This window comes from Lepidochelys olivacea, assembly GCF_965140295.1.
Source record: "Lepidochelys olivacea isolate rLepOli2 genome assembly, chromosome: 7".
Taxonomy (NCBI): Eukaryota; Metazoa; Chordata; order Testudines; family Cheloniidae; genus Lepidochelys; species Lepidochelys olivacea.
In genome coordinates this window covers 249,153-272,674 of record NC_140417.1, presented here as the reverse complement: position 1 = coordinate 272,674, position 23,522 = coordinate 249,153, and the positions used below count along the sequence as shown (strand labels likewise).

General features: G+C 44.7%; 1 protein-coding gene across 1 annotated transcript in view; it reads right to left on the bottom strand.

The window, feature by feature from the left end:
- PLXNB1 (plexin B1) overlaps nt 1-23,522 on the bottom strand; it is a 195,731-nt gene that overhangs the window by 64,010 nt on the left and 108,199 nt on the right. Inside the window, exons 8-15 of the mRNA XM_084633455.1 lie at nt 14,267-14,367; nt 12,563-12,695; nt 11,648-11,804; nt 4,847-4,955; nt 4,645-4,753; nt 2,942-3,805; nt 2,041-2,166; nt 747-869 (exon numbers count right to left, since the gene is read on the bottom strand). Coding sequence (XP_084489581.1) covers nt 747-869; nt 2,041-2,166; nt 2,942-3,805; nt 4,645-4,753; nt 4,847-4,955; nt 11,648-11,804; nt 12,563-12,695; nt 14,267-14,367 — 1,722 coding nt within the window. The remainder of the gene's footprint in view (nt 1-746; nt 870-2,040; nt 2,167-2,941; nt 3,806-4,644; nt 4,754-4,846; nt 4,956-11,647; nt 11,805-12,562; nt 12,696-14,266; nt 14,368-23,522) is intronic.

Sequence of the window (23,522 nt, the reverse complement as noted above, 5' to 3'; positions counted from 1 at the left end):
ACAGCTGCATGTGCCATCCACTCCAGTCTATTTACAGATCCTCTCCACATGCTACATAGCAGCACACACCCTCCTCATTCCCCTCCAAAACCAGCCTCAAATCTCTCATCCTGGTAGAAACAGCCAACAATCTCTGGGCCAGTATCCCTCTCTCTCCTGTTGCAAAGGCCAGACAGAATACATTAATGTCATCTATAACTCTAGCACCCTCAGCAGGCTAGGATTGTACATGCTACATACCTCATGCTTGCATCTATCTTACTTTCTGTTATTTTGGTTTTCTCCAAGAGGCTTTCTGCAAAGGAGCTGTCCTCAATTCCAGAAGAGCCCACAAAAAGGCAAACGAAGCACTGCCGGTGGGAGTGACAGAGTGCTAAATGAAAGGGCAATGAAGCTAACCTTTTGGATATCATAGGGATGGTAGTGAGATGTGTTACAGGTACGGCATTGTTCTCTGCCACAATCATGGCATTAACACTGTACTATGGCACAGATAAAACTAACCTTCCGCTATCTGAAGACTTTATTATTATTACTTGTCTTACAGCAACCTCAGGGATCAGGGCCCTGTTGTGCCAGGTACCATACAAACACAGAACAGAAAGATGGTCTCTGCCCCAAAGAGCTCACAATTTATGTAATTTTTAGTCTTCTCTCCAGTCAGACTAAGAGGATCGTCAACAAAAACCTGGATGAGACTGGATTAAGTGGTAAGTCTGGATAGCTTCTGCCATCTAAATACTTACCTGGTGTAGCTGACACGTGATGTAGCAGAGTGATCGGTTTGCTTCCTCCCCCTCAACATAAGCATCCATCACCACTGTCCTCCCCTCCACAATCAGGACACACTCATAGTCCCATTGCTGATCCTACAGCCAGGATGAGAGAGACAGCTTCACCAGTATCCACTCACATGGCCAAACCTACACACAGAGGCTCCCAGGCATACACCACTATGCTTCCCCATATAACTTCTCCTCCTGTTCCCATCTTAGTGCCCTTTTCCATACCACTCCCTATGCAAGCAACATGCTCCTTGTTCTCATTTGCCAAGCCATCTTTCTCCTGCGTTCTAGTCCCTCCTATACTCTCCCTTCTTCATGATCCCCACATGAGAGGAATCAAATCAAGACCACAAACAATTTAATTCCCAGAAGACAGACACTGTATGCTGGGGAGAGGAGAGGGTTCCTATCAAAAGATTTCTGCCCAGAAGCAGGGCGATTAGAGAAAAGAAGACCAGAGGAAAAGAATTAGAAAAATGAGCCAGGGTATGTGTCAGTCACCAACCATGCTTGTTATGTACAATACACACTTCAACAGAGAAAGGTAACAATTAGTGTGTAACTGAGAGAAATAGGCCACACGCCCTGAAACCTATCAGGTTCCAGCTGCAGTTTGTACATAAGTCTATCATTCCAGAGAGGTTATTGAAGTGGTCTTCGATCTTTAGAGACAAATATGATTGCATCTAAGACAGCAAATGCAGCCCAAAGGAACCAGAGTATTTGAGGATCTGTAAGGCTTAATTTTAACTCTGTTGTAGAAGCTTCAGATGTGGAATAGCCACCCGGACATTTTAGTACATCAGGAGAAGGGGACAGGATAAGGAAAAATGGAAGAACTACGCTCAGCTTTTGAGGTTTAAAATGGAATGAGAAGAGACTCAGCAGGGACCCACCCTGGATATGCAGCCCCCACATTCAGGAAAGATGCAGTTTGAGGATAATCTCACTGTTGCAGCCAAACCCTGACTCCCTCCTCCTCTAAAGGAGAAAGTGCCTAATTCCCCCTCACCAGCCACTGAAGTCCCCCAGATATCTCCTTAGCCAGAGATGAGTTCAAATCCCCATCTTGTTACCAAAACAATCCTGGAGTTTGCCAGTTTGCACCTATGACAGCACCTCAGCAGTGTAGGAATCTCGGTGCTTCAGCGAGATGTCCTTAAATTTGACGTATCTAGGAACCGCGGTGCCAGAGGCTGCCCACAGGGTGCCATGCTGCAAGCAAACCTCTTCTCAGTGCTAATGGGAAACATACCTGATACAGATTGAAGTTTTTCCCCAGCAGGGTTATCTTCTGCTTCACATTGACTGGGAGCAGAGAGGATCCCTGAATGCCCTGCACACAGGGACAGGCTCCAGGACCCCAGCTAAACTCCTCATTCTGAAAAACAAACACCCATAAAGAGCACCCACGGTGCAGGGAGCTGAGTTTGACTGGAGCAATTAACAGAGGCAAATACAGGAATGAAATCTCATCCTAAGAGAAGGGGAAGCTGGGCGCACTGGGTATGTTTATACTTGGAGCAAGATTCCCAGCTTGCTTAGACAAACTCGCACTCATTGAGTTAGCATGCTGAGAACTACAGTAGAGCTGGGGTAGCCCAGACAGTGGTGGCATGGGCTCGCCATGCCGAAGATGTAGCAACAGGCTCAGACAGGTTTGTACTAAGCATGGCTAGCCCGTAGCTTCCTTGGTCCTGTCCAAGCTACTGCACCCATACGACTCTTTTTAGCAACCTAGCTCAATGGCAGCTACAGCGACTATGTGCATGCAGGCTGGGAATCACACCCCAGCTCATAGTGTAGACCCAGCCATTTACTACAGGGGTAAGGAGAGCAATGCAAGACCCCGAAGACAGCGAGCAGGAGAAAGCAGACACTACGCAAGCCCTAGGAATGGTGTACCAGGAAACCCCTCGGTTGGACATTGTGTAGCTTCCAGGTAAATGGCCACATTACAACACCAAAGACCCCTTCCTTCCTCAGGCTGCGATTTCCCACTCTGAACACACCACCATCCTTTGGCTCCTCCTCCTCCTCCAGGAGACCCCATCTTCCTTCCTGTAATGTTATGTCTCCCAATTCAGTGACCTGCACCTGAATGTCAAAGTAGATCATAGCTCTAACAGTAGGTCTGAGAGCTGCATCAGACTCACCAACTCCAAAAATCCAGGGGCATCATACTGATAGTCAAAACCAGGGTGCAGGATTCTGGGGAAATCAGGGCCATCCCTCTCTGAAGAGTCTCCATCGCCTGAGAGAAGAGTGGAAGCAGAGAAGGGTGACGTATCATTCTCGGTCTGCAGTGAATCCATCCAATCCTCTGTATCCTTGAGCTCTGTGCCTTCCCCAAGTAGCCAGTCAGGAAGGACTGAAGATGGGACCTCAGAGGGAGGTAGTTCTGTCTCTAGGTCTCCTGGGAAATCAGCAGAGGAGGCGGTGGCATTTGAATTTTGATTGGGGGTGAAAGGAGATGGGATGGCAGATGTGGATGCCTCAGAGGTTGGTAAAGAAGTAGTGGGAGACCATGTGGAATTTGTGATGTCAGGGGGAGGGGTTAATGCTGTCACAACTGGCTGCAGAGTATTGAAGGCAGCAGTGGTGTGTGGGTCAGTGAACCACGCTTCTGGGGCTGGTTCAGAGGTAGGCAGAGCTGTATGGTCTGCAGTCTCTGCTGGGCTGGTAGTGACAGATGCTACAGTAGGATTTGTGGCAAGGCTGGTAGTAGCGGGCTTGTCTGTTAGGGGTAGCACCGTAGATTCAGTGGTGGTCTTGAGAAAGGTGAGAATGGCTGTAGTTGGAGTTGCTGCGTATGTGTGGCTAAAGGTCCCTGTGGGATAAGCAGTCATGGCAGAGACTGCAGGCAGAGTGGTGGGGACTGACTCTGTGATGGGAGTGTGGGTCACCACCATAGTGACTGAGGGAGTGATGGGTTTGGTGGCCCCAGTGAGTATGTTGGTGAAGGTCATGGTAGTGGAAGCAGCTGAAGAAAGAAATGGACTTGAGGTTGGAATTTGTGTCTGAGGGGAGCCATTGAGATGGGGGCAGAGAGAGAGAATCACAGAGAGAACATGAAAACAGCAACATGTGAGAGAAAGACACAAGCAAAAAACAATAGTCAGTCAGATTCCATGGCAAAAGGGAATTCCTAGGAGGCAATTTGACCTTTCTGAGACTTCTACCGAGAGAGAGATAAGCCTCTCACACTGGTTGGCTTCACTGAGCACAGGGAATAAAGGCTAATACTGTACATCCTAGAGAGAGATCCTGAGGGGCTGAAACTCTCAGAGTATGAAGGATTAGCTCAACTTTCAGTTTCTCCTCTTGCACAGCTTTATCCATCCTTCACCAAGAGACCCCTGTTCCTTCCAGCTGGTGCTCCCTGCTTATCTTCTTCACACTGCAATGTGCTCCAGCCTGACACACTTCTCCCCAGGCCAATTCTCTCCTGCTCCCTGCCTGCCTCCCTACAATCAGTTCCCTGGTAGTTTCGTCCCAGCTTCCTGATGCCTTCCAGCTTCCCCAGATACCTCACAACAAGATCGTAGGCTGGGCACAAGGGAGGGTTTCTGGATGAGTTATGACTCACTCTGAATAAGAGGCCTGTCCTGCCTCACTGCCCTGCTGCTGGAAACCTTTCCTCAGCCCCCACCCCACAATACCTGTGAAAGCTCTACAAAGCAGCCAGGCTCTGAGGGTTCAGGAGCCCCACTTTAGTATCAGAAGGGGACACATACTCCTCTTAACACTCTCAGCCCCTACAGCAGCAAGATGGCTGCCATCTTAATCTAAGTAAAAACCTAATCTTTCTGGACTTCAGTGGCATTCTTAGCAGATGGGATCTATGAATGAGACAAACCCTCTCATTGTAGATAATGGTCCCCTCTTCACAAGTTGCTTTGTGGGTGCAGAGGTGTTGGTGGATACACCAGTTACATCCCCACTGACTGCTCACACATCCCTGACACCTGAAACAACAGTACAAGATTAGCCTCTGAGGAGGTCCAATAGACAAATAGGAATGGCCAAAGCCTTTAGACAGGAAACCAACATGTACTCACGGTGCTGACTTCCACTGCAAGGCTACTGCGGCACAGTCATAGAAAGAGAAATCCACGGAAGCAATGAAGACATCATGGAAACGCACCACTAGCTTTAAAGTTATGTGCTCTGAAAAGGGAAATAAAAATGGCACCTCTAAAATAATGGAGCTGTGACAGGTATACATGCTGCAGTATTATTAGACAGACATATGGTACGCTTTATAGAGGGACACACTGTCTCCACAGATTAGTTGGGAAGCAAGCCTCCCAGCACAAGCCCGATTTTCACCCTCCCTTAACTTAATTAAAACCAAACCAATGGAAATTATAATTTTATACATGCCACATCCTACCATCACATAGAGAAGTTTATTTAGTGTACAAACTATGAGGTAAATCAGGAAAGGTGCTTACAAGCCCTTTGGATACAAATTTGTTGGAGACTTGAGAATTTTTGTCTGGCCTGATTTCAGGTATCCTTTTACCTACAACCCCTAAGAGGGTCTCATTCTCTTTGTCTCCAGGAGTATTAGAGCATTTTCACTGTTTTCTTGCAGATTTGATGGCTGAAGAAATATTCACACTTGGTATCTAAGACACAGCCAATGCGTCATACAGAGGCATGTAATACAGACTGTTTTTATAAGTTGTTTCCAGTGTTGTTGTAGATGTGTTGGTCCCAGGATATTAGACACACAAGGTGGGGGGTAGTATCTTTTATTGGACAAACTTCTGTTGTTGAAAGAGACAAGCTTCCAAGCTCTGTGTAATCTCGAAAGCCCTTCCCTCTCACCAGCAGAAACTGGTCTGATACAAGATATTACCTTACACACCTTGTCTTTCTGTTTTTATAAGCACATTTATCATCTTTATTCATAAATACCCACCCACCACGCTGGAGACAGACGCTTGCACTCTGAACAAAAGGGAAAGCCCTACAGCCAGCCGACCTCCAGACTTTGCCATTCCTCAGAGAGCTGGCCAGACTGCTCACCTACCAAGTGAATAAGCAGTCTGCAGGCTGGGCTGCCCTTCTCCTCATGTCAGTTCAGTCAGTGGTTCACTTCCTCTGTTCCAGGTAGGCTTTAGGTATGTATCCGGATTCAGACAAATACCAAAATCACCTCTATCTCTGCATCTAAGAGAGGGTCAGTATGGCGCAGGCTGGGCTTTTCACAAGAGGACAGAGGTGAAGGGTGCTGTTGAGAAAATATCTGACTAAAAGGTGTGTGAAAACCAATTGTTGCAACCACATGCAGATCAATCTTGGGCAAGGAAAATCCACCAAAGCCACCAGCCAACACGGTGTTGTCAATTCCTGTGATTTTGTCACAGAGTTCATGATGTTTGGTGTTTTTTAAAAGGTCTAGTGATTTCATGAATGCTGGATTCCAATCCTTAAATACGCCCTGCTCCAAAATGCTCACTATTGCTTATTACTTTTATTGCGGCAGAAGCCAACCTGGTTTCAGCCAAAATGTCCTCCATTTCCCTAGAGTCTTTGCATATGAACACAAGGCTGCACCCAGTGAAAATGGCCACCAATTCTCACCGTTTTCAATTTGAATGAAGCCAGGCTACCTTCAGGGAAGATGGCCACAGCAGTATTGTTGGGGGCTGAAGGCTATAGAGGAATGTGGGGACCAGGAGGAGGTTGCAGGGAAAACTAAAGGATGAAGGGAGTGGCACTGAAGGGGATGTCAGGGAACCATAATGCAAGGAGGGAGACTGAATGGGCAGGAGAATATGGGAAACAGGCAAGAGGCTGAAGAAATCCAGGAGGAAACTAAGGGGGTACAAGGGAATGGAGGGAGGCAGGGGGGAAAATGTAGGATAGTTTAACAGGAAAGAAAAGCAAATGTGAGGACAGGTTAATGCTGGGACAGGCTGGGGACAGGAGATTGTGGGGGAGAGGACTATGGACGTGGAGATGAAGATGGGGAAGAGAGTGACAGAAGAGGGAGATAGAAGGGCAACTCCCAGCCTCAGGAACAAGGAGTGAGGAAGGTGAGCTCCCTCCAAGGCCCACACTTCTGCCTCTGCCTTCAGGTTGAGTTGTGACCTTAAGATGTTCACATCTTTGGGACAGTGGCTTCTGCCACACAGTTCAAAAATCAAAAAGCAAATAAGAAACAATACATTTGGGGTTTTTAGAGACATCATGATTTGTAAACCAGCCTTATGATGTTTTTGGATCTGACATAAGCTTACATACTGTAACAGCAGTTTAATTTGCTACTCCCTGCCCAGATGAAAATATGAATCCAGCTCAGGGGTCCTGAAACTACCAAATCCTCCGAACATATGCCACAGAGTCACAAAATTATAAATGTTACTAGTTCAATCAATCTAACGCCCCTAGCAACACAGCACTGTTCACTCCAGTGCTGTGTCACTTTCATTTTCAATCACTGCTGTGATGATGTTCCCAAGTGGAGAGGATTCAAAACGCTGATGCAGATCATGGGCAAGAAGTTTAGCCTGATAGTCAGCCTAAATTTTCTTGATTTATTTCCATTCTATTACTCCCGCTGTTACCCCATTTTACCACTTTGAATACTGGTACACAGGTCCCTAGTTCCCCCTCAGTCTTATCTCAGCCAAGCTGTATACATAAAACCCTTTAAAATGAACCTTTCCAGTCCCCTAATCATTGTAGTTGATCTTAACTGAATTTCAGTTTGTCAGTATCTTTTGGGTCCAGTGATGTCCAGACCTGAACACAGAATTCCAGGTGCTGCCTGAGCTGTGTTGGACGGAAGGACACTGTACACTCCTTGCTCAGAACATGATACCTCTCCATTCATAAACAAAGGCTGTGTTAGTTTTTTCTGATGCCATATTGCATAGCAGACACATGTCTACTGTGTTGTCCACAGGTTTCAGAGTAACAGCCGTGTTAGTCTGTATTCGCAAAAAGAAAAGGAGGACTTGTTGCACCTTAGAGACCTACCAATTTATTTGAGCATAAGCTTTCATGAGCTACAGCTCACTTCATCAGATGCATATTGTGAAAAGTGTAGAAGATCTTTTTATACACACAAAGCATGAAAAAATACCTCCCCTCACCCCACTCTCCTGCTGGTAATAGCTTATCTAAAGTGACCACTCTCCTTACAATAAGAAAAGGAGTACTTGTGGCACCTTAGAGACTAACCAATTTATTTGAGCATGAGCTTTCGTGAGCTACAGCTCACTTCATCAGATGCAACCTTACAATGTGTATGATAATCAAGGTTACAACTACAATACCCACCTGCGGAAGTGAAGAAACAGATTGACAGAGCCAGAAGAGTTCCCAGAAGTAACCTACTACAGGACAGACCTAACAAAGAACATAACAGAACGCCACTAGCCGTCACCTTCAGCCCCCAACTAAAACCCCTCCAACGTATTATTAAGGATCTACAACCTATCCTGAAGGATGACCCAACACTCTCACAAATCTTGGGAGACAGGCCAGTCCTTGCCTACAGACAGCCCCTCAACCTGAAGCAAATACTCACCAGCAACCACATACCACACAACAGAAACACTAACCCAGGAACCTATCCTTGCAACAAAGCCCGTTGCCAACTGTGCCCACATATCTATTCAGGGGAAACCATCACAGGGCCTAATCACATCAGCCACACTATCAGAGGCTCGTTCACCTGTACATCCACCAATGTGATATATGCCATCATGTGCCAGCAATGCCCCTCTGCCATGTACATTGGTCAAACTGGACAGTCTCTACGTAAAAGAATAAATGGACACAAATCAGATGTCAAGAATTATAACATTCATAAACCAGTCGGAGAACACTTCAATCTCTCTGGTCACGCGATTACAGACATGAAAGTTGCGATATTACAACAAAAAAACTTCAAATCCAGACTCCAGTGAGAGACTGCTGAATTGGAATTCATTTGCAAATTGGATACAATTAACTTAGGCTTGAATAGAGACTGGGAGTGGCTAAGTCATTATGCAAGGTAACCTATTGCCCCTTGTTTTTTCCTACCCCCCCCAACCCCCCCCAGACGTTCTTGTTAAACCCTGGATTTGTGCTGGAAATGGCCCACCTTGATTATCATACACACTGTAAGGAGAGTGGTCACTTTAGATAAGCTATTACCAGCAGGAGAGTGGGGTGGGGGGAGGTATTTTTTCATGCTTTGTGTGTATAAAAAGATCTTCTACACTTTCCACAGTATGCATCTGATGAAGTGAGCTGTAGCTCACGAAAGCTTATGCTCAAATAAATTGGTAGGTCTCTAAGGTGCCACAAGTACTCCTTTTCGTGTTGTCCACAATCACCCTTGGGGCCCTAGGTCTCTTCCAGCCTTTGCTTCTTCATAAGTATTTCCCTCCAATTGAATAGGAACATAGGACTGGATGAGACCTCCTGGGTCATTGAGTCTAGTTCTGAGACTGGAACACATGATTTATGAAGAGAGACTGAGGGAACTAGGATTATTTAGTTTGCGGAAGAGAAGAATGAGGGGGGATTTGATAGCTGCTTTCAACTACCTGAAAGGGGGTTCCAAAGAGGATGGATCTAGACTATTCTCAGTGGTAGCAAATGGCAGAACAAGGAGTCATGGTCTCAAGTTGCAGTGGGGGAGGTTTAGGTTGGATATTAGGAAAAACTTTTTCACTAGGAGGGTGGTGAAGCACTGGAATGCGTTACCTAGGGAGGTGATGGAATCTCCTTTCTTAGAAGTTTTTAAGGTCATGCTTGACAAAGCCCTGGTTGGGATGATTTAGTTGGGGTTGGTCCTGCTTTGAGCAGGGGGTTGGACTAGATGACCTCCTGAGGTCCCTTCCAACCCTGATATTCTATGATTTTTGTACTAACCTCATTTTCTCATCTTAACTAATAATTTCCCATGTGGTACTCTGGAACCTGCCATGTGGTACTGTATCAAATGTTTTCTGAAGGTCCATATAGATTAGATCTCCTGGATTCCTCTTGTCTTATCAAAAAAAGATGTGTTATTCTGGCACAATCTATCTTTTGTAAACCCATGCTGCTTTTTACCCCTTTTTCCATTTACTACCATGTCTTTAATGTCTGTTTCCTTTAAAAACTGTTCTAAAGCCTTGTATACTACTGAGGTCAAGCTAACGGGTCTGTTGTTCCCAGATTACCTTTTTTCCCTTTCTTAAATATAAGTACTATATTTCCTGTTCTCCAGCCATATGATACTACCCCCCATTTGATAGATTAAAAATTCTAGTTACTGGATTTGCAAATTCATGAGCCAGTTCTTTCAGTATTCTGGGATGGAGATTATCCAGTCCCCCTGATTTGAATGCATTAAGCATTTTGAGTTTTGCTTTCACCTCTGATGCAGTATTTCCATTTCTATACATTCAATCCCAATTAGCCATCCTGCCTTTGCCCACACATTCTATATTATCATCTTTATTGAAAACTGAGGCAAATATTAATTTAGGGTCGGGGCCAGACCAAGATTATCCTTAATCTCTGTCCCATTTCTTATCTTCTTGTTCTCTTTTTATTTATGTGGTACCTTTAACTATTTGTTTTAATTTCCTTTGCAAGGTTTAACTCAACTTGACTTTTGGCAATTATCACTTTACCTCTCCACTTTCTGACCTCTTTCACTTTCCTTGCTGACTGATCCCTTTTTCCACTCCTTTGTAGAATCTCTGCTTACTCCTACTATCACATTTTTGAGGTGGTATTTCATCCAATTAGGTTTGGAGCACTTCCCTACAAGTTTATTCTTCTTGTTGGGGATGCAAGTTCAAGTTAAAGGTGCAAAAATTATCTGGAAGAAATTCCAAGGATTCACATTAAGTCCTTGAGCTCTTCAGTCCAGTTGCCTTCATTAATTATTTCCCTTCATTTCTCAAAGTCTGCCCTGTAGTTGGTGACCTAGTTTTGATTATCCTTCCATTTAATTTAAACTGAATCAACTCATGCTCAGTCAATCCAAGATTTTTTACAACTAACTCTTCTATAATGTTACTGGTTACTAAAACCAAATCTAAAATAGTATTAACCTTTGTTGGCTTAATGACTGTTTGGTAACCAAATCTGTCAGCTATCATATCCAGGAATAACTAGGCCCTACCATTATTAGTAGCATTTGTTCCCCAACCTGTATCTGGGAAGTGAAAGTCTCGTAGAATGACAGTTCCCAGTAGTATTTATCTACCTAATTCAATGGTAAAAAACTAAGTTACCACAGAGTTACGGTTGCTTGGTACTATGTCATCCCCTTGCAGAAACTAACCTGAGCAAAACTCAATGTACAGTTAATGTTGCCCATGCAACCTTAACTCTGCCCTCTTTCAGAAATATCCCAACATGCCCCATTCACACATATACCATTCCTCTGCCAACAGTGTCTGAAATGTACATGTTCTTCACCTCTTTTACAGCCCATTCACTCTCAACCACAGGACAAATGGACAGAAAGGAAAAAAAATACAGTCACCCACACCACCTCTGTCTACCCTCTTTGAGCAATGCTTCAATGCGCACATACTCACAGTGGCCCTTGACACTTTAAGATTCAGGCAGTTCCACACCCTGGTGAACACTGACACTTAGCCAGCTCCCCAGAAACAATACCATATGTGTACAATTTAGGAACTATGTGACAGACTTTTAAAACTCCCTTATACTTACTCACAGGATACCAACTCAACCTATACTTTCACTTAACCATCATTAAAGCATTAGAATTCTATCATATTCCACCTCGCCACCGACATTCTGACAAACTCCATTGTTCCTTCTTCTGATTATTTTGTTTACCAGTCGTTTTATACTTCATTTACAGAAAATGTTGAACTGACCTGTTCCTGTTTTCAAAGCTGGTACTTGGCTGGGATCTGGGGAGGGACACACGATGCCTGACTCTGTCAGAACTGCTGGACTCTCGTAGTCTTCAAAGTAACAAGAATATGATTCTTCCTCATGCAAGGATGGTAAATCCAAGATAGTCAGGAAAATCTGCCAATCAAATATTAATATAAATCCACAATTTGTCCCTTCATAATTCACACTTTTCTAGTTAATATAATTGTTTTCCTAATCTCTCATTTTTAGAGACACAAAAAAATAATTGATCCATCCATCCATTTTCTTTCTAAGACGGCTCCCACTATTGTTTCTAATCACATTATCCTTGCTGCCATTTTCAATGCCATTCCTTAATGTCCTTCCTGTAAACAAGCACCCAGTTCTCTAGATGGAAGCTGGGTTCCCACCGGCTCTTGGCACATCAACAGAATTCTCATCCATGAGACACCTCAGTTTCCCATTGGCTCTTCTAGCAGAGGTCAGAAACTGGGCTGATGATTTTAAACTTTCTTTCATTATCCTTTTAATAATCAGCATAATGAAGCTTTAGAAATCTATAGGTATGCTTACACATGCCAAGCCAAGGACAGACTTTGCAGTAGCAGCACAAGGCAAGTAAGAACCCCCAAAATGTATCACTCTCATAATAATATATGCATAGACATCTGACTTGACAAAGTCATGAAGGAACCCATCCCTCCTGAAACCATCATGACACTTAAGTGCCCTGAGTAAGGCACACCCTGGATGAAGTCCAAAGCTTAGTGATTCAGCTCCCATTGAAGTCAAAAGGAGATTTTCTCATTTACACCAGAATGGAAGGTGGCCAACCATCTACAGACATGAAAGGAGAAAGCCACCATTCTTATCACATTGGTATGTTTTCCAAGTACTATGTCACTGCTCACATTTCTCTTTTCTTCTCTGCTGATATTAGCTGGGCTTAGTGACTGGATGGATAAACATTGCTTTGTAGAATTAAAACTCCAGAGCCACTGCTCACTCACTATGGATCTGGAGCACTCAGAGCGACGACTGCACCTGAAGAAAAAGATTTAGGAAACCATCAGCGTGTTCTCCAAAACTGAGGAGGGGATGTATTCTTTGGCTACAATATTGCTGTGAGCAGGACTCTCCCCAGCAAGAGTGGTAAGAAAACCATACACACCAACTACAGCAGTGACAACAAGCTAAGGCAGGTAGCCTCAGTAGCTCCAACAGTGCTATTTGGCATTGTTGAGGCCTCATCTGGAGTAGTGTGTCCAGTTTTGGGCCCCACACTACAAGGAGGATGTGGAAAAATTGGAAAGAGTCCAGTGGAGGGCAACAAAAATGATTAGGGGTTTGGAACACATGACTTATGAGGAGAGGCTGAGGGAACTGGGATTATTTAGTCTGTAAAAGAGAAGAATGAGGGGGGATTTGATAGCTTCTTTCATCTATCTTAAAGGGGGTTCTAAAGAGGATGGATCTAGGCTGTTCTCAGTGGTAGAAGATGACAGAACAAGGAGTAATGGTCTCAAGTTGCAGTGGGGGAGGTTTAGCTTGGATATTGGGAAAAACTTTTTCACTAGGAGGGTGGTGAAGCACTAGAATGCATTACCTAGGGAGGTGGTGGAATCTCCTTCCTTAGAGGTTTTTAAGGTCAGGCTTGACAAAGCCCTGGCCGGGATGCTTTAGTTGGGGATTGGTCCTGCTTTGAGCAAGGGGTTGAACTAGATGACCTCTTGAGGTCCCTTCCAACCCTGAGATTCTAGGATTCTGTGAATCCAAATTTGGGCATGAATGGGAATCTTGGCCACACTGGGTACATTAGATACAGCACAACTTCATTTTGTAAATTATATTTACAATTTACAGCTGAGTAAACCTGGCCACCAACATTAAAGGTGGAGGTGAGAAACCTGAGAGGAAGAAGGGACATAACAGAGGGTAATGAACTGAACACTGTGGCACTGCATAGACAGAAAAGGATAGCAAGTGGAAGCAGAACCATGTTTGATGGGAGTTGTAGTTCACAGCATTGCTGGATCCACTACCAAGGACTGGAACAGAGTGTCAAAGGCTGAATGCAGAGAGAGGATGAGCCAGTAACAGCAAAAAGGAGAAGGCTGTTAGCTGCACGGAACTGACTAGTTTCCTTGCTGTGGTCAGAGTGAAACCCAGACTGAGATCCACTGGGAAGAATACAGTGCATGGTGACGGAAGAGAAGTGCAGAACTGAGTGAAATGCAGTGGCTCCAATTTGCAGGAACTGGAAGGTGCCAGAGAAAAAGCAGCTGTTGACTAATGGTGGCATTTCCGGGAGGTCGTGTGGGGAGACAGAATCAGATGATAGAAGGATGAGGGTTTAAAGAATGAAGGAACACAGAGGAGATGTATGTACCACATGCAGCAGCTAATAGTATTTCAAGTAGGGCTATATAAGTCTAAATGCATGTTGTACAAGATCATATAAATGTACAAATAGAAGAGTTAACATCATCGCATACTGTACCTTATTGGAGTTTTCCAGTAAAACGGACAGAACTAAACAAAAGAAAATTAACTAGCTAATCCCAAATAATCATTTCTCTGAAGAGCCTTGTTGAGGAAGTGATCAGAGATCTTACCGTCCCTGGAGAACACACCAGCCACAGTATGGATCTTTCAGTGTCAAACACGATTCACAATCCAAGTACTGTGAACATTCTAATATGGGAACCTTTACCACCTGCCAGAGAAAGACAAATTAATCTAGTGAAATTCCAGCTCAAAACCCCGCAGCTCCACACACAAGCCCTACAACTTCTGCTCTTCCTAATGTTTCTCATGACACTGATGCTCATTCAACATCCTGTTAGCTACCAGCATCATCTGAAACTAAAGAAATAGGAGCCAAATGTTCAAAAGTGGCCATTCCCATATCAGTGGAAGAGAAATTTGCCCCATTGGATGGTGTTGGCTGCTACAAAAATGCCAAGGCAGAGCTAAGACACGGGTGCTGCTACTATATAAACTACCAGTAGTACAATCTTTTTTACAAACGGAAAACTCTGGTATTGTGAAAAGGTCAGATTTTAATGTCACAGAAAGACTGAGGCACAATAGATTTTATCCCTCTTTTCTCACAGAAGTTGTTGCTGTACAGAGTTATGCAATGGATCCTTGATAACCTCCTGCAGTATGTGCTTCAGTTCAGTTCCTAATAAATATTATAGTGGACTGCCTGGTCTAGTATAGTTAAGGTATAAGCCAGCTGTTGGTTTAAACCTCAGTTCTTCTAAGTGCTCTAAAATCTACATGGTTACTCAGATTGCCTTGAAATTTGATATGGCTCATCAAACACTGGCCAGGGTGTTCCAAATTTGTGGTCATTTTGACCAAGGGGTTCCCAAAATACAAAAAAGTAAAAAAGTATTTTCTTAATGTTGACATATTTTCACCCAGATCTGGGGATCAAACCATGGCTCTGATCCTGATAAAAGGCTTGCACTCACTTGAGGGTTTCCCCCAAAGAGTGCATGGCACCCACTAACCTTCTGGGGGAGCAAAATTCAGAATGGTATTAGCCGAAGAGCTTGGCTCCTAATTTACCCTCATGCCTAATGTTCACAAGCAAATCAGATTACACTGAACATGCAAAGATAGAGAAGCCAAGAGGGTTTGTAGTTTAGGAAGTTTCATGGCACCTAGATAGCTCATGGGGATAAGCAGACAACTTAGATCCTAAACTGTGCTCAGCTAATGACACTTCAAATTCCTGGTAGGACAAACATCTGGAAAAGGTCTGAGCTGGAAGGGTTGGTGGAAGGGCTACATGTTGCACGAAATGGTAGGGGAGAGGCTGGAGAAGAAAAGAAACACTCCCATCTTCTCTCATGCATGTAAATTTACTAAGCCAATGTAATAAAGCTCTCAAGATTTTGGGACATATAGATGTCTGAGATTTCTCTCACTAGCTCTGTTAACAACTACACACTTAGAAGCATGACCATTATCCCCATTCCACTATCACAAAACGTACAGGAGAGAGAGGAGCATTTAGGAATCATACAGTAATGGTGTCGAGAGACCCCCACACTGCAACTATTCCTGGCTCTGGCAGTGGCCTGCTGAGTGACCTTAGGCAAGTCTCTTCATCTCTCTGACATTTTCCTTAATCAACAAGTGTTGTAGCCAACATGGAGGAATTCTACATTAGAGCTTGACAGATAAAGGTGGTCTGACCACAGTACTAAAATTAATGGTAATTTAGGTACACGTGATCATGATTTGATCATATTTCTAATGTGGACCCAGAATAAAGTCCAGACCAGTGATATAAATACATACTTGGTGCTTTAAAAATGCCAATATCACAAAGCTGAAAAAAAATTATCAGACAAATCAGCTGGGAGGGAGAATTTAATCAGAAAAATATAAATGATCATCCAAAATTGTTTAAGAATACTTTCACAGATGCCCAAAAAGCCATAATCCCACAACTGAGGAAGAAGGGTTAAAAATCTGACCTGGTTTATGGGGGAAGTGAAGGCAGCTATAAAAAATTTAAAAGATCTATATATCAAATGGAAGAAAGGGGAAGTTGATAGTAATGAATATAAATCAGAAGCTAGGAATTGTAGAAAATTGCTAAGAGAAGCAGAAGGACACAAGAAGAAATCTATGGCTAGCAGAATTAGGGACAATAAGGAGGAGCTTTTTAAGTATGTTAGGAACAAAAAGTATCATAACAATGGTATTGGTCCATTAATAGATGGAAATGTCAAAATTATCATAAACCATGAAGAAAAGGTAGATGTCTTCAATAAATATTTCTGTTCTGTATTTTGGAAGAAAACAGATGATGTAGACATATCATATGATAAAACACTTTCTATTCCACTAGTATCTCAGGAGAATGTTGAACAGCAACTACTGAAGTTAGACATTTTAAAATCAGTTTGTCCAGATAATCTGCAACAAAGAGTTTCAAAAGAGCTGATTTAGGAGCTTACTGGGCCGTTAATGTAAATTTCAAAAAGTCTTGGAATACTGGGGAAGTTCCAGAAGATTAGAAGAAAGCTACTTTAATAAGGATAAATAGGATGACCCAGGTAATTTTAGGCCTCTTAGTCAGACAACAACCTCGGCAAGATTGCCGAGCGGCTGATATGGGACTCAATTAATAAATAATTAAAGGAGATTAATATATTTAATGCCAACCAACATGAGTTTATGGAAAACAGATCCTGTTAACTAACTTGATATCTTTTTTTGATGAGATTACAAATTTGATTGACAAAGGTAATAGTGCAGATGTAATATACGGAGACTTCTCCAAGTCATTTGACTTAGTAGGCATGACATTTTAAAACTTGAATGATACAAAATTAATATGGCACACATTAGATGGATTAAAAACTGGCTGACAGGTCTCAAAACGTAATTGGAAATCATTATTGAATGGGTGTGTTTCTAGTGGAGTCCCATTGGGATCAGTTCTTGGACCTATGCTATTTAAAGTTTGCAGAGGACACAGAAATTGGGGGAGAGGTAAATAATGAAGAGGACAGGTCACTGATTCAGAGTGCTCTGGATCGCTTGGTAAACTGAGCAAAAGTAAACAATGTGCATTTTAATATGGCTAAACGTAAATGTATATATCTAGGAACAAAGAACGCCGGCCATACTTACTGGATGGGGGACTCTATACTCAGAAGCAGTGACTGAAAAAGATTTGAGAATTGGTGGATAATCAGTTGAACATGAGCTCGTGTGACACTGTGGCCAAAAGAGCTAACTGCAGTTCTGGGATACACAAATGGGGGAATCTCAAGTAGGTGTAAAGAGGTTATTTGACTTGTGTGACTGCTGCTGGAATACTGTGTTCAGTTCTGCTGCCACAATTCAAGAAGGATGTTGATAAACTGGAGAGGGTTCAGAGAAGAGCCATGAGAATGGTTAAAGGATTAGAAAACATGCCTTTTAGTGACAGACTCAAGGACCTCTAGTTATTTAGCTTATCAAAGAGGTAAAGGGTAAGTTGATCACAGTCTATAAGGACTTACTTGGGGAACAAATATTTAACAATCGGCTCTTTAATCTAGCACAGAAAGGTGTAACGCAATCCAATGGAGATAGACAAATTCAGACTGGAAATAAGGTGTAAATTTGTAATAGTGAGAGTAACTAACCACTGGAACAAATTACCAAGGATCACAGTAGATTCTCCATCACTGAATTTTAAGATCAACAGTGGATGTTTCTCTAAACTATGATTTAGGAAATATTTTGGGGGAATCTATGGCTTGTGTTATACAGAAATCAGACTAAATGACCACAATGGTCTCTTCTGGTCTTGGAATCTACGAATCTGTGAATGATCTATGGACCTGAGCCTCAGTTTCCCATCTGTAAAATGGGGATAATGATGTAAAGTTCTTTGAGATGTACTGATCAAAAGCACTATATAAAAGCTAGGTTGTTTTGTTACTATCTACACACAGTAGTTTATCTACTGCAAATCTAGATGAGAACGGTGATGAACTGGGGTTATGGCTGTATAAATTAGAAATTCTGATTGATACTGTGAAGTTGTACTGTGAAAACCTGCTTTCTCATGAATGCTTGTATGTATGTGGATCCACCATAGCTGACAGGACCTGCAGTGGTTACACACCAGACAGATACTACAGAAGGTGCTTAGGACCTAACGACTAGGTGAAAATATCTGGGAACAGTGGGTGAGCTGCATCCTCAGAAAACTGGTTTAGCTGACTCCTCTGAAGGAAGGGGAGGAGGGTAGGAGCAGTGGCAATTTACCAGGAGTAGAGTAAAAAGACCAGATGACCAGGAGAGGTTTAAATAAAGAAATACACAAGAACAGGGGGAGTCAGACAAGAAGCAGCAGCTTGGGGCAAGAGAGAGCAAGGTCACAGAAGCTGGATAAGGGGCTCCAAGGAAGAGGTCACTCAGCATTTAGCAGCCTCATGAGGCAGGGGGTCTCTGCCCTGTTTTCTGAGGCCAGATAACCACCAGAACTCTGGACAACCCAAGGGATTCATACCCCAGCCAAAAGAATGACCTGCAATGCTGATGAAACTGAGGCAGGGACATGCATTTAATCTTTCATGTTTTGTATGATCTGGACTCTCCTGTGCTTTACATGATTAAGTATAAAAAAGCATAAAGGCATTAGACTATACAAAGTGCATGCGTCTTGTCTGCTTCAGAACCACTGCATGCCCCTGAGAATTAAACTGTACATCACAAACTTCACTTCTTTGGGGCAAAGTTTTGGCAGAGGGGGATGTTTACGTAACTGAGGTCAGTGCTGATCTTAGGTCCTAGGGCAGGTGGGTTTGAAGCCCTGTGATGGGGTGTCTACCGCACATTCATCCTGCAGGGTTTAATGCAAGCCAGATGGGCCAATTAACAAATTAGGTAGCTAATTAAGGAGGCTCAGCTGGGCTGGAATACACAGGCAGCTGAAAGCAGAAGGGGCTGCTGGGATAAGGCAGACATTCCCAGGAGAAAGGGAGGAATAAGTGGAGACTGCAGCCACTCCCTGGGAAGAGGGAGGAGGCTTTGGGAACTGGTAGGCCTAGGAAGAAAAGGGGAACCAGTAGTAGGAAGCAGCCAAGGGATAGAACAGTGAGGCTAGAGAGAGAGGGCCCAGACTGCTAAACTGAGGGTCCCTGGGCTGAAACCAGAGAAGGGGGCGGGCCCAGGTTCCCCTACCAGCCACTGGAAGAGTGGCACCAAGACAGTGGGCGGGAAGACGGCCTCGTACTATTGAGGAGCTAACCCCGCCCACAAGGGGGGAACTCAGATAGTGACATGACCAGAGGGCCACACCATGAAGAGGATATTGCAGTTCCTGAGGCTGCAAGAGGGGTTGCAGGCGGACAGCAGAGACTAACTGACAGTGTGCAAACTGCAGCCGGAGTTGGGGCAGAGTCAGCCTCAAGCTAATCCCCAGAATACCAGGAGGAGGCAACAACAGTGAGCGATGCGCCCTGTGACAAGCCCCATTTTCAAGACGTGGTAGCAGTCCAAGAGTCAGTGCCCAGGAAATGTGCCAAAAAAGCCAAGGGAGGAAGCAGTGCTCCAGCCTGCTGAGGTTTTAGAAGTGTAACACATGCCAGGGGATCAATAGCTCAGAGGCTTGGATTCTCCTCACAGCAGTCCTAGTGGATGGCCAGGAAGGACTGTTTGTTAGGATCTGTGACAACTGCAACTGCCTAAATGGCTACTAACTCCTACAAACATTCCTCTTTCTGTTTAAAAAAAAAAAAATTAGGAAATTCACTGATGGAAGACATCATTAAGCAGAGTTAAGGTTGCCCGGTAGTATCTCATGCCCTCAAGAATATCAAGTTCAGCAAAAGTCAAACTTTTGAAAGAGAGGAAACACAGAGTTAAGGTACATGCCAACACAACGTTAAATCTGCCCTCTGAGTAATGACCCAATACTTTCATAGCTCACATACTTGAACTCTGCTTTTGCAGAAAGTGCATATCACTAAGGGAACTGGACATGTGACAACCGTAGCAGAGTAATATGCCTTCTCTTTTCTAAGGCAAAATTTGTTTTTAGATCAGCTGTTCTGAACAGGAGCTACCTACACTATTCTACACTCAAGTACTGGGCAACCACACACACAGGTTACATTTTACAATTCCCTCACCCCCTTCATTCTTACTCATAGGATTTCACCTAACATTACACTTTAATTTACCTATCATTAACCACAATGACAGGGTTTCATATCCCACCTCACTGCTGACAATCCCCATGGCAAGCAGAGCCCTGTACCCCACCTTCTGACACAACCTACACAACTCAGTGCTTAACTGATGCATTCCTTCGATCACATACAGTGGAGCAAAGATTTAGATGTCCTCATATCACATTCACAGCTCTGTGATGCTCCTCAAAGTAATCTCCAGACCTCTTCAGATCACAATCACATCTCTATCAAGCTGCTCCAGCTAATGCCTCCACTATTCTGTATAGCTATTCTTAACACAGTGAATGCAGAATGCAGTTAATTCTCTGGAGCTTGGGAATGGCAGGGGGGCAGGGCAGAGTTAAGGTTGTGTTGATGTGTACTTTAACACTCAAGGCAGTCAAGGAAGACAAGACTGCTAAGGAGATGGTTCATCAATGGCTGTTAGCCAGGATGGGCACGGATGCAAAACCATACTCTGAAGTGTCCCTAGCCTCTGTTTACCAGAAGCTGGGAATGGGCGACACGGGATGGATCACTTGAAGGACCAGAGGATCACTTGAAGAGGAGACACTAAATTAATTCTTTGCTTCAATCTTTACTGCAGATGATGAGAGGGAGATTTCCACATCTGAGCTATTCTTTTTAAGTGACAAATCTGAGGAACAGTCTCAGATTGAGGTGTCAATAGAGGAGGTTTTGGAACAAATTGATAAATTAAATAGCAATAAATCACCAGGACCAGAGGGTATTCACCCAAACATTCTGCAGTTTCACATTTGAGTTCCTTCAGAACTACTAAATGTGATATGTAACTTACCGCTTAAATTAGCCTCTGTACCAGATGATTGGAGGATAGCCAATGTAAAGCCAATTTTTTAAAATGGCTCCAGAGGCCATCTTGGCAATTATAAGGCAGTAAGCCTAACTTCAGTACCAGGGAAATTGGTTGAAACTATAGTAAAGAACAGAATTATCAAACACACAAATGAAGGTAAATTGGGAAAGAGCCAACATGGCTTCTGTAAAGCGAAATCATGCGTCACCAATCTATTAGATTTCTTTGAGGTGGGGTCAATACATATTGGACAAGGGTGATCCAATGAATATAATGTACTTGGACTTTCAGAAAGCCTTTGACAAGTTTCCTCACGAAAAGGTCTTAAGCAAAATTATCAGTCATGGGATAAGAGGGAAGTCCACTAACACAGAGGTGGGTGAACTAGGGCCCACAGGACTCTCCTGCCCGGCCCCATAGCTCCTGGCCTGGGAGGCTCGCCCCCAGCCCCTTGCCCACAGCCTCCGCTCACTGCGCCGTCGGCTCAATGCTCTGAGCGGCGGGGCTGTGACCTCCTTGGGCAGTGCAGCTGCAGAGCCCAGCCTGACCCAGTGCTCTGTGCTGTGTGGTGCGTGATCCAGCCACCGGTGCTCCAGGCAGCGCGGTAAGGGGGCAGGGAGGGTTGGATAGAGGGCAGGGGAGTTTGGGGGGTGGTCAGAGGGTGGGGAACAGGGGGTTGAATTGGGGCAAGGGACCCGGGGAGGGGGGGCAGTCAGGAAGGAAAGGAGGGGTTGGATGGGGCAGCAGGGGGCAGTCAGGGGCAGGGATTCCAGGGGCGGGACAGGGAGCAACACATCTCGAAGAACACCAGTTACAGAAAAGGTAACTGTCTTTTCTTCGAGTGATTGCTCATGTGCATTCCATAACACATGATTCCAAGGTATATCTGTTGGAGGTGGATAGGAGTTCACAGACACTTGGGATGAAGCACTGCCTTGCCGAACCTGGCGTCCTCCCTAGTTTGGGAGATGATTGCACAGTGCGAGGTGAATGTGTGGACTGATGAACACGTGGCAGCCCTTCAAATGCCCTGAATAGAGACGTGAGCCAGAAAGGTACCGGACGAGGCCTGCGCCCTAGTCGAGTGCGCCCTCACAATCAGTGGCGGGAGAACTCCCGCCAGGTTGTAACAAGTATGGATACATGAAGTGATCCAGTTGGAGAGCTGCTGAGTGGATATCAGCCGCCCTTTCATGCGCTCAGCCGTGGCAATGAACAGCTGCGAAGACTTACTGAATGGTTTCGTATGTTCCAGATAAAAAGGCCAGAGCCCATCTTACATCTAGCATGTGGAGGCAGCGCTCCTCACTGGACGTGTTGGGCTTGGGACAGAGCATGGGTAGGAAATGGCCTGGCCCGTATGATAGGTGGAGACCATCTTAGGGAGAAATGAAGGGTGTGGGCGGAGCTGGATTTTATCCTTATGGAATACTGTATACCGGGGTTCGGCGGTCAGGGCCTGAAGCTCCGATACCCTTCTAGCAGGGTCGCCACAAGAATGGCTAATTGATCGCCACAAGAAAAACTACTTTCCATGAGAGGTGGGACTAGGAGCATGTAGCAAGCAGCTCAAATGGAGCCTGGCCAGCACCAAGTTCAGGTCCCGCTGAGGGACCAGGGGTCTAACATAAGGAAAGAGGCAATCCAAGCCCTTAAGGAATCGACCGGTCATGGCATGAGGGCACTAGACCCTGGGCTCTGAGATGAAGGAGGTAATCCAGTATAAGATGGATTGGGGCAGCCATTGGCGAGACACCCTGATCGACGGCCCACCGGGAAAACCAAGACCATTTTGCCAAGTAGGCCTGACGCATGGAGGGCCTCCTGCTCTCCAAGAGGATTCGCTGGCCTCCCTTCGAGCAGGTCCTCTTCTCTTGGCCTAACCATTGAGCAACCACGCTGTGAGGTGGAGGGTTGCTAGGCTGGGGTGGAGGAGGCCCCCTTGGTCCTGGGAGAGAAGTTCTGGGAGGGTTGGCAACGGCCATGGCGGGGCAATTGCCAAGCTTGTGAGAGCCCTGTACCAGAGCTGTCTGGGCCATGCCGGGGCGATCAGAAGGATGCAAGCCCTGTCCATCTTGATCTTTTCCAAGACCTTGCCAATCAGGGAAATTGGGGGAAAGGCATACAAAAGTTGACCCGATCAAGACAGAAGGAAGGCGTTGGAGATCGTGCCCCTGCCCAGCCCTCCCCTGGAGCAGAAATGGGGACACCGGCGGAAGTGTCTGGTCGCGAAGAACCCTCCATTCGGAAAATCCTGTGCACCACTTCTGGGTGCAGCGACGATTTGTGCTGAGAGGAGAAGTCTCAACTCAGCCAATCCACCTGAGAGTTTCG